Raw genomic sequence first — 14311 nt, 5'->3', positions numbered from 1 at the left:
GTCATCGATCACCAATTTTTCCCGAGGGTCCAACAACACAAAACCGCGGCAATATGTCGGGTTCTACTGCTTTTTCCAATTGCGAGGTGTCTTTGCAGTCTTTACAGCCCTCTCTTACATTCTCCTACCAATGTTGCGCGCAACGATCCCAGGGCCCTTGAAGGCTTTTCGCCGCTCGCGCAACGCGAATGCTGTGAACGGAATCCAGCAAAACGACGACAAGGATTATGCAAATGAAGCCGAGAGAGGAAAACCCCATGAAGAGACAGAAAATGGCCCTGTAGGGTTTTGGGATCCATCCTTGAGACAGGTGCGGAACCGAGCGTTTGCGAAATGGACTATAACAACTGCCGTGTTGATGGCCTTCATCCTCGCCGTTCTATCGATCTACTAGGCCGTCTTCTTCGAAGTTGAGCAACGAATCAACCATCTACTCGTATATGTTGTGGACTTTGATGGTGTCCCTCCATACGACAATACTGGAAACCCGTCGCTTGTTGGGCCTACGATCACGCGCCTGGTGGAGCAGCAATTGAGTTCGGGTCAACTTACGCTGGGTTTTGGGATTCGTCCTCCTTCGGATTTCGAAAACGATCCGTTGCAGGTCAGACAGGCCGTGTACAACTGGGATGCCTGGGCTGCGATCATCGTCAATCTGAACGCGACTGCGATGTTGTATTCTGCTATTGCGACGGGGAATACTTCCTACGACCCGCTAGGCGCCTGTCAGTTGGTATTCCAGGACTCGCGAGATGATACCAATTGGTACAATTTCATGTTGCCGATTCTCAGCCAATTCATGGCGGAGGCGCAAAGCATGGTTGGGCGACAATGGGCTCAATTAGTCCTCCAAAACGCTTCCGATCCAACGACACTGCGCAACATGGAGGCTGCACCCCAGGCTATAAATCCGGCTATCGGGTTCTCCGAGTTCAATTTGTGCCCTTTCTATCCTTACACCGGGATACCAGCTGTCAGCATCGGCCTCATCTACCTGATCATCATATCTTTCTTCAGCTTCTCCTTTTATCTGCTCATCCATATGCAGTATATCAACCCGAAAGGTCATCCACCACTCAAGTTCTACCAGCTTATCATCTGGCGCTGGTGCGCGACGATGTGCGCTTACTTTTTTCTTTCGCTGGCCTATTCCTTTGTCTCCATTGAGTTCCAGGTCAGCTTCACGCTTACGAACCCAATTACATCTGAGACGCAAGTTACAGACATTGCATACGGAAACCCGCCGGGATATGGGCATGGCACGTTCCTCGTATACTGGATGCTCAATCTCTTCGGCATGATTTCGCTGGGATTGGCATGCGAGAATGTTGCCATGGTTGTTGGCGCTCCGTGGATGGGCATGTGGCTTATCTTTTAGGTCATTACAAATATATCAACGAGCTTCTACGACATCGAGATCGCTCCCAGCTTCTATCGGCGGGGTTATGCTTGGCCTTTACACTCAGGTAAGGTATGCTCGCTATTTTTGGAAGCGCTGAGTCACTGACTTGGATTTCTTCACCTAGTAGTTGAAGGCAGTCGATAAATTCCGTTCGATCTTCATTCGCGTCTGGGGCTGGACTTTGGCATCTTGATCGCATGGGGTGCCGTCAATACTGCGTTCTTTCCACTCTGCTGTTGGTTCTAGCGTAAGTTGCACCATTGCATATGAATTTACAACACTGACCCTTTTTCAGGATGGAAGACACAGAGAGGCATCCACGAATACTGGCCGATGGAGTAACGCCGCGACGATGTACTATGTTCGAAGGCTAGCTGTGATCCTTCGCAAACTTAGTACCGCCTGCATATCAAAGGGATCGGCCTGGAGAGAATCCTTAGCGTAGTCGGTCTACCTAGTAACGCTAGAGCTGCGGTCAGAACTCCGTCGTGGAGGTGCTAATCCACTTTCGGCCACCACGATCTCACATGCAGCTAGTATCTGCCAGTCTTCAGCTTGCTTGCAGCCTTGTTCAGCCTAAAACGACTACTACCCCCGCTAGCCCAACCAGAGAACAGCTGAGCCGTATTCTCATCCCTGTCTTGCTCGCGCACGAATGCTGTGGCACCCGTTATATACGGCGTTGGTGGCTTACTAAATGGTCCAGCACTACACCGGGCTCCCTATGTGATTCTAGCGCCGTTTGATGGTACATCTCGTATTTAGTGTGATATTCGATATCTCGGTGTCTAAGAAAAACAGTTCAGCTCACGACATGGCGGTCACGGTATGGAGGGCTTGCAGCGGGTATGGGGCGGCGGTGGTGCTGTTGAGATGGGTCTGGAGGAGGTAAGAGGTTATGAAGTATAACATTAACTATAATGCTCGCCTCACTCGCCATTCAATCTTCTCAAGCTTTCCGCTCCCGCAGCGCTTATATTCTGCCCTCATAGTCCAATATTCTCCGAGCACGATAACTTTCCCTCACGGGCATTGCTCCTCTCCAACTGGATCTTTTCCCTTAAGTTCCATTGCACCCTACAATCCGGCGAAGGGGCCTTTCTCCAAACCCTCCGCTGGTACAGGTTTGATCCTACACATGGTCTTCCGAAGTCATGTCGTGTCCAGCTCTCCTCACAGCGCCTCCTGGCGTCATTCCCTTGGTACTCATTTCCAGTGCTTTTGTCTCTCATCCCAACTAATAACTTCTAGTTCAAGATCCTAGGCAACACGGTGGCTTTCGCCGATACGCTTTACCTATTCACTGCTAACGACTTCCTCACCTTCGCCATCCCTACCACACTTTTCGCAACATTCGGTTCCCTCTCCGGCCCCGTCATAACAACCAACCCCTCGCCCTCTCTGGTTTCAATCCTGTCCCGCATACCCATCGCACTTTTAGTCGTCTGGGCAAATCTCCTCATCTTCAACATCTCCAACCAACGCTCGCCCTTAGTAGTTGAAGACAAAGTTAACAAACCCCACCGCCCCCTCCCCAGCGGCCGAGTTACAAGCGATGGCGCCAGAAGAATACTACTTGTCACCATCCCACTCGTCCTCCTGCTCGGCTGGGCCCTGAACTGCTGGCAAGAAACCCTCATGCTTTTCATGATGACGTGGATGTACAACGCCATGGGCGGAAGCGATGATAATTGGGTGCTGCGAAACTTGTTCGTTGCGCTGGGGTATGGGATGTACTCTTCTGCCGCGCTGCGCGTTATGATCGGGGTTGGGGAGGAAGTTACGAGTAAAGGTTTGCAGTGGGTTGGCGGAGTCATGGTGGTGATGTTTGGGACGCAGCATATTTGCGATATTAAGGATGTGGAGGGAGATAAGGTGATGGGGCGACGGTCGGCGCCTATTGTGCTGGGGAATGATCTGGTGCGGTGGAGTGTCGCCCCCCCAGTCGTCGTTGGCTCGATGGTATGCTCCTACTTCTTCGACCTCGGTATCAGCTCCTATGTCATCGCCTTGGCTATTGGAGGACTCGTAGCATTCAGGACGCTGGCATATCGTGGTCTCAGGTCCGACAAGATGACCTGGAAGGTGTGGACGCTGTGGATTTGCTGGCTTTCGCGCTGCCGTTGATCAAAAATCCCGACGTATTCTTCCGCACATGGAGCGACTTTAAGATGATTTTTTGCCTGGGGGGAGAGTGCTCGGGGCCACTGAATCTAATGGCGGCCTCTGGTGTTGCGCTGGTCGTCAAGGGGAGAAGAGTGTTTGCACAGTTCGGGGGAGAGATGAACGCCAACGGGACGATACCTGAGATTAAGGTTGATGTTGTTGGATGAGAGAGTTTTCTTTCCATTTTGTACATAAGTCACCGTTTTATCCATAGACTCTCCTATCATTTCCACCTTCCTAAACCACAGCTAAAGTCTTCAGCCCATTGTCACCTCTCGTATACACCTACCTCTCGCCATCCCTCAGTCCTTCCATCCCCAATTCCCACATCCCCTCACACACCCTCCCCCTTCAAAATCCCCTCCACCTCCGCTACAACCGCCTTCTGCGTCCGCAGCATCAGTTGCGGGCCGACACTAATCCTACCGACACCAATCTCCTTCAACTCCACCAGCGTCAACCCCCCTGGCCTAATCCGCACCAGACTAACATTCAACTTCCCGTCTAGCTCCTTACACGCCTTCACTACCTCCTCCTTCGTCGTGCCGCCTCTCTTCGCCCCACCCCAGATGAAGACACTCGTTGCGCCAGCCTCGAGGTACGCTTTCCCACGCGCGATGGCATCGTCGATGGAAAGTCCGGTTAGGAGGGCGTCGGTGCGCGCATTTATGCAGAAGTCTGGGACGCCTAGTTCAGCTGCGACTTTCATGGCCTTCCGGATTCTCTCCTGGGCTGTTTCGACGGGGTACAAGCCGTCGGTCTCGCGGCTGAAGTCCTCGAGGTTGATGCCCACAGCGCCGAGTTTGATAAGTTTCCGTATGCCGTCTTCGAGCTGGTCGCCGTAGCCGTCTTGGAAGTCGACTGTGAGGGGCTTGTTGGATTCTTTTGCTACTTTGGCAATGGCTTCGGCGGCGCGGAGATTGGCGTCTAAGGTGAGTTCAGGATCCGGAAGGCCTGCTGCGGCGGCCACGGCGAAGGAGGCTGTTGCGAGGGCTTTTGTTTCTGGGAGAGCAGCGACTGTTTTTGCTGTGATGGCGTCCCAGACGTTTGTTAGGATGAGTGGGTTGCCCGGGACGTGCAGGGCGCGGAGGGCTTTGGCGAGGTCGTTTTGCGTGGACATGGTGTTTTTGAGGGCTTTAGCAAGAAGGGAAATACTCCTGGAATCGTGAGACGGATGTTGTTGGTGAATATGTAGTTGGCTGATGGAATATCTTGACGCTATGAATTTCCGCTCTTTATATACCTGCTTTCACATCCGCACATCGTCCGACATTCTCTTGGAGAAACGTAATTCATGAATGACTCACCGTAGCTTACATAATTTCCCCTCTTTCGATTATTCTTCTTGAAGCTTAGGATGCTTGAGTCTCGTATGCTCGGGTGGCCGAATTGAAGCGAGACGCCGCGGGCATTCGGGTGCTCTGGAATTGGCCACTCATAGCTGCAGCTGGTAACCGAACCCTGTAAGCCGGATACCAACGATAAGCCGATCCTCGTGACTTCGCGTCACATACCTGATTGCCGCTGCATGTCGTGCTGCAAGCCGCTGTAGTGTTTAGTGAGCAGGCTTGCTTTCAAAGCGGCTGGTCGCTCACATGCTCTCTCAAATGCGATATACGAAGGAAAAAGCAAAGAAACGATGGTTCAGAGGCAAGTATGGGTTGATTGATAATTGACTGTAGGTGAGACTGTAGGTGAGGAAACTGGGTATCGATGCAATCTTCGTCCGTTCCTCCGCCGAACTAAAAACAAAGGAAAACATGTGAGGGAAAGCAGCCCTGCTCTCCGCGAATTATGCACCGCAGCACCAACAGTAACCCGGAAGCAAGCGCAGCAAAAGGACACATCCTGGGTACCGAATTCTAGAACCAAAGGGGGGGTATATCATAGGATCAAACGCCGATTTCCTCAGATCGTCATTCATACTGACTCATTTCCATGTATTTGACCTCCTCTTGTCGTGTGCTCAGTCATTTTGTTTCCAACGATGCTAAGACGAGTAATTTTCAAGGCATTGGACGACTTTATGTACTTCCAAGGTTATAACAGGGCCTGGTTGTTCAAAGGTCCGGATCGCGCTGACGGACGACGTTCGGCTCGGGAAGATACTCCTTGAGCTGCTTCATTCTGTTCCGGCAATGGATGACGAAGATTGCGATAGCTAACGAGTTCCAGACATCATAGCCCTCCTCGCCGAAGTCGAACATTGCGATCATGCGAAGGAAAGCGGGCTTGCTTTCCATTGGTGGCACATAGCTGACAAAAGCCATAACTGTGTGAGAAGCGATAATGCCGTAGAGGGTAGGAAGCTCCGGAGGGGCGGTGAAGACGGATCCGCTGCCCTTCTCGTCGTGATATTTCAGAAAGGCGTCGTCCCACTTGTACTGCAGCTTCTCGAGCTTCTTAACCATCTTTCGCTCTGCAACGGTCGCATGCACACGGGGCGGGGTGGCAGCGACTTTACAGAGCGAAAGGTTCTCCCAGACGTGTTGCATGTCGCCGTCTTTCATGGCCCATTGAGAGTACTTCTTGACAGCCTCTCGAATGTGGTACCCGGGCGTACGAATGGGTGCCTTCGTAAGCACAGCGTCGCGAACGCGCCCACCCAGCGCAAAGAGGTCGGCTAGTGCGAGTTGAGCTGGCATCATATTAGCTCTGCTGACTTTCAGAGAACAGGCAATTTACATACCGTGGTGATCGTTGTCAGAGTCTGACTTGATGAAGGCTTTGTTCGCATTCACGGTAAACAGGTCCACGGGCAAGCTGTCGAAGTCGTTGACCCAATCAATGGGCATAAGCGGCTCGAATCCGCGCATGCCGAGCTTTTGGAAGAGGAAGACGGCATCCTCAGCCCAGCCAGCTTCGCGAAGCTCCTGACCTTGTTCCTCTCGTCTTCTCCTCTCTTTCTCGCGATCGATTCTCTTTTGCTCCTCGTAGTATGTACCATCATCGACCACGATCGTCTCCTCGTTCGCATCCCAGTCTTCGCCAGAACTCGTCTTCTCGGCTTTCTCTTGGTCCTCAATAGAATCTTCAATCAACGTATCTCCCTCGAGGTCCATATGATGATATACGGAGGTCGGCGGCGACGGAGGCAGCAGCGTACGATCGATTGAGCCGGCGGAGCTAGGAGTCTTCACCTCCCAGCTCTCGATGCGCTCAAGTCCGGTCGCAGGGGTCATGTCGACGACACCTCTCGTTGGCGTATGGGCCTTAGCTTTGACGGGGATTGCGGGCACCTTGAAAGGCTTATCGCGCCGCTGTTGCGTCTTGCGAGGGCTCACATAGTTCCAGAAGCGATCCGACACGTCGCGCAGGAATGCCATGACGGCGTCTCAGTCGTAGCGCAGATTGAGGGGTATCGGCGTTCTTGGAGTCGCGACTTTGAGGAGTGGCTATGAGGCGCCCGAAAGGAAGTCGAGGGGTTGGAAGGTGTAGGATGGTTGAAGTGAAGGTGATGCGGTCGAGGGATCCGGCGCGGCACCGGTCGTGCATTCGCGTAGTAATATATTTGCTGCTGTCGTAACTGTGCCCCTGGACACGGTGCGACCGAGGTAGTTATTGTTCACTTCATTGTCGTCGCAGTGAAAGGGGAGCAATGCACAGGAGGCTAGTGGATGGCTGGGGTCTTGGCAGGCGCTAAGGAGCGGTGTCACATGCGTTGCGGGGCAATCTTATCAGATCATCTCAAAATTTCAGGACCCACGCTTCGCCGGTCGAGAACTTGTGAAGGCCGTCTTTTCCTAACATTCGCAAGGCTCTAGGACGGATACATCAGGACCTCAGTACCGCTCCGCATCATGGCAGCTACAGGAGCCTCCGCCGAAGCAGACGCCCAAGTCCAAATCCTCCGCAAGATCCTCACCTCCGAACAAGAACCCCTCGCACGCCGCTTCCGTGCCCTCTTCTCGCTCAAGTACCTCGCCTCTCTGCAACCGCCCACCGAGCAGAACATTCCCGCTATCGCAGCAATTGCTGCTGCGTTTACTTCGCCCTCCGCGTTGCTCAAACACGAGCTGGCATACTGCTTGGGACAATCCCGCCATGACGCCGCGATATCCCCACTGCGACGTGTGCTAGAGGACAAGGCAGAAGATGCTATGTGCAGACACGAGGCGGCGGAGGCCCTGGGCGCTTTGGGTGATCTAGGGAGTTTAGATTTGCTCAAGGGACTACGGGACGACGCGCAGGAGCCTGATGTAGTTCGGGAGACCTGCGATATTGCGGTAGATAGGATAGAGTGGGAGCATGGGCTGCAGGGTAAGGACGAACAGTTGAAAAAGAGGTGTGTCCTTGCATTCCAATTCCTACCGACAGAGCTAACCGAATCAGCGATTTTGCATCCATCGATCCCGCGCCGCCACTACCGCAGAGTACCGAAAAGCCATCAATTCCAGAGCTCGAAAAGACCCTCCTCGACACTTCTCTCCCGCTGTTCAAGCGCTACCGAGCCATGTTTGCTCTGCGCGACCTGGCTTCCCCACCAGACCTCCCCACAGCCGTACCAGCTATTCAATCACTAGCCAAGGGTTTCACTGATCCCTCTGCGCTCTTCCGACATGAGATCGCATTTGTGTTCGGACAGCTATCGCATCCAGCATCCATTCCCAGCCTTGTCGAGACGCTCAGTAACACAAAGGAAGCTGGTATGGTCCGTCATGAAGCTGCTGAAGCGCTCGGAAGTCTAGGCGATGAAGAGGGAGTGGAGGATATATTGAGGAAATTCCTGGACGATCCGGAGCAGGTGGTGCGGGACAGCGTGATAGTGGCGCTCGACATGGCAGAATTCGAGAAAAACGGCGAAGCGGAGTATGCAATAGTACCGGAGGCGAAGCCTATTGCGGCGTAGGCAGGGTATTGGATGCATGCACGAAGGCGTTCCGGCTACACGGTGGGATGTTGGAGGATTGATGTGCCCAATATTCAGCTCAGTTGTTCGTGTTCCATCTGTAGGATAGCGGTTAGTGAAAACTCAATGCAAGTCTGAAACGAGTAAACGTACTTGTTCCCGCATTCGCATTCGTAGAAGACGGTGGTGCCCTCGTCGGCGCTGCGCAGCTGCTGCGTGTAGAAGCGGACCTCCTCCCTGCCGCACTCCTCGCATGTCTGGTTGATGACGGCGTGCGTCTGCATGTCGGCTTCGGTGATGGTTTGCACCTCCGACCTCTTCGCGCGCAACGACGACGGAAAGGCGGTGGGTTTTGAGTGCGTAACGATGACCTTGGAGGAGGTATCTGACTGCAGTCAGTTTTCATACTTCTCTTTCATACTTGTGCAGCTACGCGCAACAGGGAGCGCACCTTTGCATTGGGCGCCGCAGATCTGGCAGATTAGCATGGCGTTTTTCTTGCCTGCGCTGGCGTCGAGCAGGTTACCGCAGTCAGTACAGAAGACGAGCGAGCCGATTGCTGCCATTGTTGCTATCTTGTCGCAAGGGGCGGCGGACTGCAGGAAAGCGTCCTCTGTAGGCGTAGAGGCTGACTCTCAGATACGGTATACTGATTGGCTATGTGCGGTGGAGCGGATGATCGGTCGGCCCGTATACTGACGCACCCAGTTAGGCAGTTAAGTCCCCTCCTTTAGTCAGCCCCTCCTGAACAGCTGGGGTTTTTGGTTACTGGGATGTAGTCGTTTTGGCTAAGCCACTGCATGAAATTCCAAAGCCGCTTTCTGCACTATCAGGAAGGTATCTGTCCGTGCCATGATTAGGCACCGACAGAACATGCGGGCATAAAAGCATAGGCTACCCGCAACTTCGTTCTGAGACGCACCCTCCTTGACTAATACAAAAACCGCAACCATGGCGATTCAATGGAACACGGCCACCGAAGACGAAATCATCCAGCATTGCTTGCGTTCCAACCCGGACCGCGACGTCGTCAGCGAACTAGACGGAGGACTCTCAGTCGTCAGGATTTCAGAAGACGCAGTTGTCAAGTGCGGATTCGGCGTCAGCCAGTTCGAGGCCGCAAACCAACAGCGAGCATACGAGATTCTTGATCCGGCAATCATACGAGTCCCCCGAGTCTATCGCTTTTTCGTTAGGGACCTCAATGGCTATCTCATCATGGAGTACATCGACGGCCAGCCCGTCTCCTCCACGATGGATCCTGACGCCTACTTGCAGCCAATGGCAAAGGTCCTCAAGATTTTCGAACAGGTGCAACGAGCCAAGCCGGGGCCTTTTCACAAGAGCGTCGCTTTCGGCCAGCTGTGGCTGGACTACGATCCCATCGCTCCCGCTGCCGTATCAGACATCGAGGAGTACTACAACAAGCGACAGTTGAAGAATTCAACCCATCTCAACCTAGCCGGCTATCCGCTAATCTTCTGCCATCTCGATATTGCTCCTCGAAACATCCTTGTCTTGGGAGATGGCTCTCTTTGCCTCATCGACTGGAACTCCGCTGGCTTTTACCCGAGACTGTTCGAACGGACCGCGTTAGCAATCAATGTACGAGCAGAGAATGACTGGAACACCAAACTCCTGGCGCTGTTAGATGGGCTCGATGAGGGTGAGAAATCTCAGGCTCAGCTACTGGAGCGAGCTTACTATCTTGGGCAGAGATACATATAGTGAGTATATTGCCGTGCCTAAGGAGTGTAGGTTACTGACCAGACCAGCCGAACGCAAAAATTCAAGCCTCAACTACCGCCCGGAATGGTGCCCCCAAAGAAGGGCAAAAGAGCGACTGCCTCCGGGAAGAGGAAAACGAAAAGTAAGCAAGAGACGAGCGCGGAAAAGAAATAAAGAAAGACACAAAGCAGCGAAGACAAAAAGAACGACGGCTCCGAATCAGCCTTGTCAGGAGAACCCTGCATCCTTGGCTGAAGAATTACGGGTCTTCCAATGCTTCCATCCAATACCATTCTACTCCTTCATCTCACCTTCATCCTCATCCTCGTCATCCTCTTCTTCGTTGTCCTCTTCGTCGTCGTCCTCTTCCTCCTCGTCCTCTTCCTCCTCGTCCTCTTCCTCCTCGTCCTCTCCAAACCAATCGTTCCACCACTCCGCAAAGCTCTGAAACTGCCCCTGGAGGATAGGCTGGTTCAGTCTTTCCGCGCCAGTACGAGAATACCACTTCGAGAAGGCACCCCAAGCGTGGTTCGGCACCATAGCGTGCAAGGAGAATCTCGAATCGCCTACCATTTTATGCAGGAGTGAGCTTCTAGGAAGAGCGCGCGTTCCGCTCTCTCCTGCTCTTCATGCATTCCTAATCTAGATATTCGATTAAATCCTCGCTCGCTCTCGCTTTCGCAACAAGACCACTGTTCAGACTCCTACCTCCGGCTTTTCATGCTGGCCCTCAAGATTTCGAGTCCACTCGTCACCGAATCCTATGTCACCTCCATTCCCTATCCCACGACGCTTCGAGCAACGACAACAATCCCAGCCGAAGCCGATGCTGCTGTTGATAGCGACCGGTTGGACGGCACGATGACGGATACGACGGGTACCACGCCAGACGCAGCTACTGATGCGATGCTAGTACCCAAACTCCAGCGTCCATTATTCAGAGAATTGACCCTCGCTTGCTAACAGACGACTCGAGGCAAGGCTGGAAAAAGTCAAGGGGCTATCAGCTGGACAATCCTGAGGTTAGCGACGATGATAATCGCCCGAATGCCACATTGGAGCAAGAGTCTGCGGAAACCAGAGGCAACCAGCCACCTGAGGAAACCACACTCTCGGAGCTTATGCTGATCGATCATGGAGACGGTAGTCAATGTGGAAGGATCATCGAGAACTCGTTACCTAAACCTCATTATGAGGACGCTCCTCTAGTCCGCCTCCCGTCCCAAACCAAAATCGATGGATCAACTACAGCGATGACGCCCGAACCTAAGGACTCGGGAAGCGATATAACCAAGCTCTTGCCTCTTCAGCCAATAGGACCGGATGATCCTGCAGATGCCGTTCGATGCCGTCGCCGTGGCGATTCTCGTTGCAATGCAAGAACAGCTGAGAAGGCGACGCAACCACCACCGACGACGACGTAGTTCAAAATGATGTTGCAGATCGAATTTCGTTAACATGTTTGCGAATTGCTTGGGTTTGAAGGCTTGTTCGAATGTCGTACAGGTTTACTATAGAAGAAGAGAAAGAAGGAGAAGAACGAGCGAGGAGGTAGCGCAGACAAGAAATACCTGAAGTGGGCCGGTGTCCGCCACTATCCAATATCGGTCTAGACCGATAATGCCATCCAGGCTCCAGCCTGTAACTGAGATGAACAAGCTTGGACAGAAAATAACTCCAGGTTCGGCGTAACGCCCAAAGCATGTTCCGATCAGACAAAGCAGGTTCCAATCAGAGAAGCCTGATTGGCGGCTTGTTTCCTTACGGTACAGCCAGATACAAATCTCAGTGATATCTTCTGGGACCTCCCCATAACGGTCACGCCGGAGGAGGTACTACGAAAGTGCCATAACAGGAGGAAGCAGGGTTGTCTCAATTGGTATTTTCGGTGAAGCGATGCGTTAGTAATAATAGCAGACGCGATGGTTGACAGGGGGTCCCTGCTAGCGTCAAATCGAATTCGCTGCCTTCATCACGATCGCGCTCTTCCATTTAATCTTCATCCATAAGCTGTCTTATTGCCTAGCTTGAGTGTCACGTCGAAAACATTATGACTATTGAGATTACCTCTGATGCCGACCTTCCGAAGTGTTTGAACACGCCATCGAAGCAGACTACAAAGGCACGCCAACTGGCCCACTTGCACTCAGGCATCCCCGCCAAGAAGGCTCGAGGGCCCCGACCACAAGGCTTTTTCAGTAGGACAGTGATCGTAACGCTGCAGAATGGCGAAGACGTCGTCATACAGTTCCGACCCGAACCCCTAGATCTTGTGCCCTTCTTGGTTGCCCGGAGAGTGCTTGGCGTGGCTGTCCCTGACGCCAAAGTAATTCAGGACGAAGAGCTGGAATGTGAGGGCATATGGGTTTACTGGATGACGTGCATACCTGGGAAAACATGGCTTGATGGCGCAAGAGGGAGAGTCTCACAAACCAGGGTTACTACTGTCCGATCCTTGGGCCGGATTTTGTCAAGAGGCTATGTCGACGATAGCAGTGAGTTGGTTATTGATCACAAGCTTCACCCGCATCTAGAGCTACTCCTAGCCTCTGAGGATCCCCAGATTCGTCGATTCCACGTCGTGGCGAGAGATTTGATCGGCAAATTGGACCAGCTCAAGAACCTACCACTTTTTGTCGCTCACTTCGACCTAAACGATGTCAACATCATGGTTGATGATAACTGTGACGTTTCTGGCATCGTTGACTGGGAACTATCGACCCCTCTTCCCTTTGGCATGGGTTTTTGCCGCATCCACACACTTGCTGGCGAGTTTTCCGAGAAAAAGTTTCACATCCCGCCCGAATTTGAGGACGCGGAGAGAGGATTTTGGCAGGAGATTTGGGATGGGATTCCTGAGAATGTTCGTAGTCATGCCAACCCGGAAGCGGTCCAGATCGCCGTCACGCTAGGGACACTTCTGGATGACTTCCAGCTGGAGGAAGGCAAAATCGGACCCTATAATCCCGTAGTCGTTGACGCCCTCCCAAAGTTTCTTACCTACCGTATTCCCTTGATAAGGGGCTCAGGTTCACCACCATATTCAGAATGAGTGAGAATGGATGGTTTGAAATGTGGCTGCCGATGTAATGAGACAGTAGGATAAATACACGCGCCAGGGTTGTACAAGGACGTGGGAGGTGGCTGAAGAAGAAAAGGCTGACAAGGAGGCGTTGAGCTACCATCCACAATCTCCTCTCAATGTATGCTTTCAGTGCTAGTGTAATTTGTTCTTTCAACCCTCAAAATGGAATATGCATGCTAACTCTCACGGTTACCCCAAGATGTCTAAATTTGTCAGTGAACTTAAACCGTTTCCTCATGAAGATAGACATACCTCGCCAATAGTAAAGCATAATACTTAATGAATCCATATATACATATATGTTGTTCTATTTTAGGCCCGATCTAGCTCTTCTTGTCGAGGTCCATGCAGGCGAATCGCCGTGGTTTCGGGCAAAACCTTCCTCTGATAGCATACAGGTAATCCTTGAAATTGCCATGCCGCGATGTGATTGATGTTTTCCATGCTCTTGTCCGCCTTTGGCTAAGGCTTATGCAGAGGAAGTAAAACCCTAGTTCCGCCCCTAAGGCAGTAAGGACATATATGTGCCAGAACGGCACGTATATCCTCACTCCCGACATCCGCTGTTCTTGTCTGCCATGTGAACCGGTGCTTCTATCTAATCTATAAAGTCCTTAGGTAGAAGATATAGCAGAATCAGGTAATGCCCGAGTAGCTGCTCTTACTAGCGGCTACTCGGCGCCTTCCTTGCTCCTCTACTGCGTCTATGTATTCCTTACTCCTTAGCTCCTCCCGCGCTCGGTTTAGGTGTCTCTGTTCCCTACTCTTGCTAGCTAAGTAACTAAGGAACGTGCTGCAGGCAACCTTCACTACCCTAGGTGTACCCTATGGCCTAGGCTCTCTGTGCGCAGGCCCACAGAGAGAGCGAGAAAACCACGCAACTCCCTCTGCGGAGGTTCACCAATCCTCCACAAAGGTGGCAAAATCCAGACTAGCCGAGCACTAGGGATGAGCGTGCCGCATGCTCCGCGGGCACAGGTGCGAGTTGGAACTGCGCAAGCAGGCCGCTGCGGATTACCATGCAGGCTGCTTCCTTCGTGCTGACGTTGAGGAATGGTATAACGGGAGCATAGATACGCTG

General features: G+C 52.5%; 9 protein-coding genes across 9 annotated transcripts; 6 read left to right on the top strand and 3 right to left on the bottom strand.

The window, feature by feature from the left end:
* Window positions 1-53: 53 nt before the first annotated feature.
* BU26DRAFT_540287 (uncharacterized protein) lies at window positions 54-1744 on the top strand (the record flags this gene model as incomplete). Its single annotated transcript, XM_033831543.1, has 5 exons — window positions 54-86; window positions 209-352; window positions 395-1339; window positions 1379-1466; window positions 1698-1744. 5 exons carry the CDS (start codon window positions 54-56, stop codon window positions 1742-1744), a joined length of 1257 nt encoding a protein of 418 aa, XP_033683736.1.
* An 812-nt stretch (window positions 1745-2556) lies between these two features.
* BU26DRAFT_564432 (uncharacterized protein) lies at window positions 2557-3529 on the top strand (the record flags this gene model as incomplete). The annotated part of the gene is made up of 2 exons (XM_033833279.1): window positions 2557-2604; window positions 2654-3529. 2 exons carry the CDS (start codon window positions 2557-2559, stop codon window positions 3527-3529), a joined length of 924 nt encoding a protein of 307 aa, XP_033683735.1.
* Window positions 3530-3716: 187 nt separating this feature from the next.
* BU26DRAFT_518947 (PEP phosphonomutase-like protein) lies at window positions 3717-4924 on the bottom strand. The gene has a single exon (XM_033828929.1). The coding sequence runs from the start codon at window positions 4686-4688 to the stop codon at window positions 3903-3905; it is 786 nt and encodes a 261-aa protein (XP_033683734.1). The 5' UTR covers window positions 4689-4924; the 3' UTR covers window positions 3717-3902.
* A 291-nt stretch (window positions 4925-5215) lies between these two features.
* Window positions 5216-7143, bottom strand: BU26DRAFT_518946 (uncharacterized protein). The gene is made up of 2 exons (XM_033828928.1): window positions 6258-7143; window positions 5216-6206 (listed from the first exon to the last, which is right to left on the bottom strand). The coding sequence occupies exons 1-2, from the start codon at window positions 6892-6894 to the stop codon at window positions 5629-5631; spliced, it is 1215 nt and encodes a 404-aa protein (XP_033683733.1). The 5' UTR covers window positions 6895-7143; the 3' UTR covers window positions 5216-5628.
* A 134-nt stretch (window positions 7144-7277) lies between these two features.
* Window positions 7278-8515, top strand: BU26DRAFT_518945 (deoxyhypusine hydroxylase). Its single transcript, XM_033828927.1, has 2 exons — window positions 7278-7851; window positions 7899-8515. Exons 1-2 carry the CDS (start codon window positions 7369-7371, stop codon window positions 8415-8417), a joined length of 1002 nt encoding a protein of 333 aa, XP_033683732.1. The 5' UTR covers window positions 7278-7368; the 3' UTR covers window positions 8418-8515.
* BU26DRAFT_530832 (DNA-directed RNA polymeras-like protein I subunit) lies at window positions 8497-8983 on the bottom strand (the record flags this gene model as incomplete). Its single annotated transcript, XM_033830982.1, has 3 exons — window positions 8497-8515; window positions 8571-8802; window positions 8869-8983. 3 exons carry the CDS (start codon window positions 8981-8983, stop codon window positions 8497-8499), a joined length of 366 nt encoding a protein of 121 aa, XP_033683731.1.
* Window positions 8984-9368: 385 nt separating this feature from the next.
* BU26DRAFT_564427 (uncharacterized protein) lies at window positions 9369-10319 on the top strand (the record flags this gene model as incomplete). The annotated part of the gene is made up of 2 exons (XM_033833278.1): window positions 9369-10144; window positions 10193-10319. 2 exons carry the CDS (start codon window positions 9369-9371, stop codon window positions 10317-10319), a joined length of 903 nt encoding a protein of 300 aa, XP_033683730.1.
* Window positions 10320-10418: 99 nt separating this feature from the next.
* BU26DRAFT_504882 (uncharacterized protein) lies at window positions 10419-11569 on the top strand (the record flags this gene model as incomplete). The annotated part of the gene is made up of 2 exons (XM_033826807.1): window positions 10419-10729; window positions 11059-11569. 2 exons carry the CDS (start codon window positions 10419-10421, stop codon window positions 11567-11569), a joined length of 822 nt encoding a protein of 273 aa, XP_033683729.1.
* A 597-nt stretch (window positions 11570-12166) lies between these two features.
* On the top strand, window positions 12167-13343 carry BU26DRAFT_518942 (uncharacterized protein). The gene has a single exon (XM_033828926.1). It carries the CDS (start codon window positions 12196-12198, stop codon window positions 13195-13197), a length of 1002 nt encoding a protein of 333 aa, XP_033683728.1. The 5' UTR covers window positions 12167-12195; the 3' UTR covers window positions 13198-13343.
* Window positions 13344-14311: the final 968 nt, after the last annotated feature.

The sequence above is a fragment of the Trematosphaeria pertusa genome (genome assembly GCF_010094035.1).
Source record: "Trematosphaeria pertusa strain CBS 122368 unplaced genomic scaffold BU26scaffold_7, whole genome shotgun sequence".
NCBI lineage: Eukaryota > Fungi > Ascomycota > Dothideomycetes > Pleosporales > Trematosphaeriaceae > Trematosphaeria > Trematosphaeria pertusa.
The sequence above is the reverse complement of the archived record's forward strand: the minus strand, read 5'-3'. Positions and strand labels throughout refer to the sequence as shown.

Coding starts and splice junctions, on each gene's coding strand:
- BU26DRAFT_518945 (XM_033828927.1), top strand. CDS start 7,369: ATGGCAGCTACAGGAGCCTCCGCCGAAGCAGACGCCCAAGTCCAAATC. Junction 7,852..7,898: donor AGGACGAACAGTTGAAAAAG/AGGTGTGTCCTT, acceptor GCTAACCGAATC/AGCGATTTTGCATCCATCGA.
- BU26DRAFT_518942 (XM_033828926.1), top strand. CDS start 12,196: ATGACTATTGAGATTACCTCTGATGCCGACCTTCCGAAGTGTTTGAAC.
- BU26DRAFT_518946 (XM_033828928.1), bottom strand. CDS start 6,894: ATGGCATTCCTGCGCGACGTGTCGGATCGCTTCTGGAACTATGTGAGC. Junction 6,207..6,257: donor CTCTGACAACGATCACCACG/GTATGTAAATTG, acceptor ATATGATGCCAG/CTCAACTCGCACTAGCCGAC.
- BU26DRAFT_518947 (XM_033828929.1), bottom strand. CDS start 4,688: ATGTCCACGCAAAACGACCTCGCCAAAGCCCTCCGCGCCCTGCACGTC.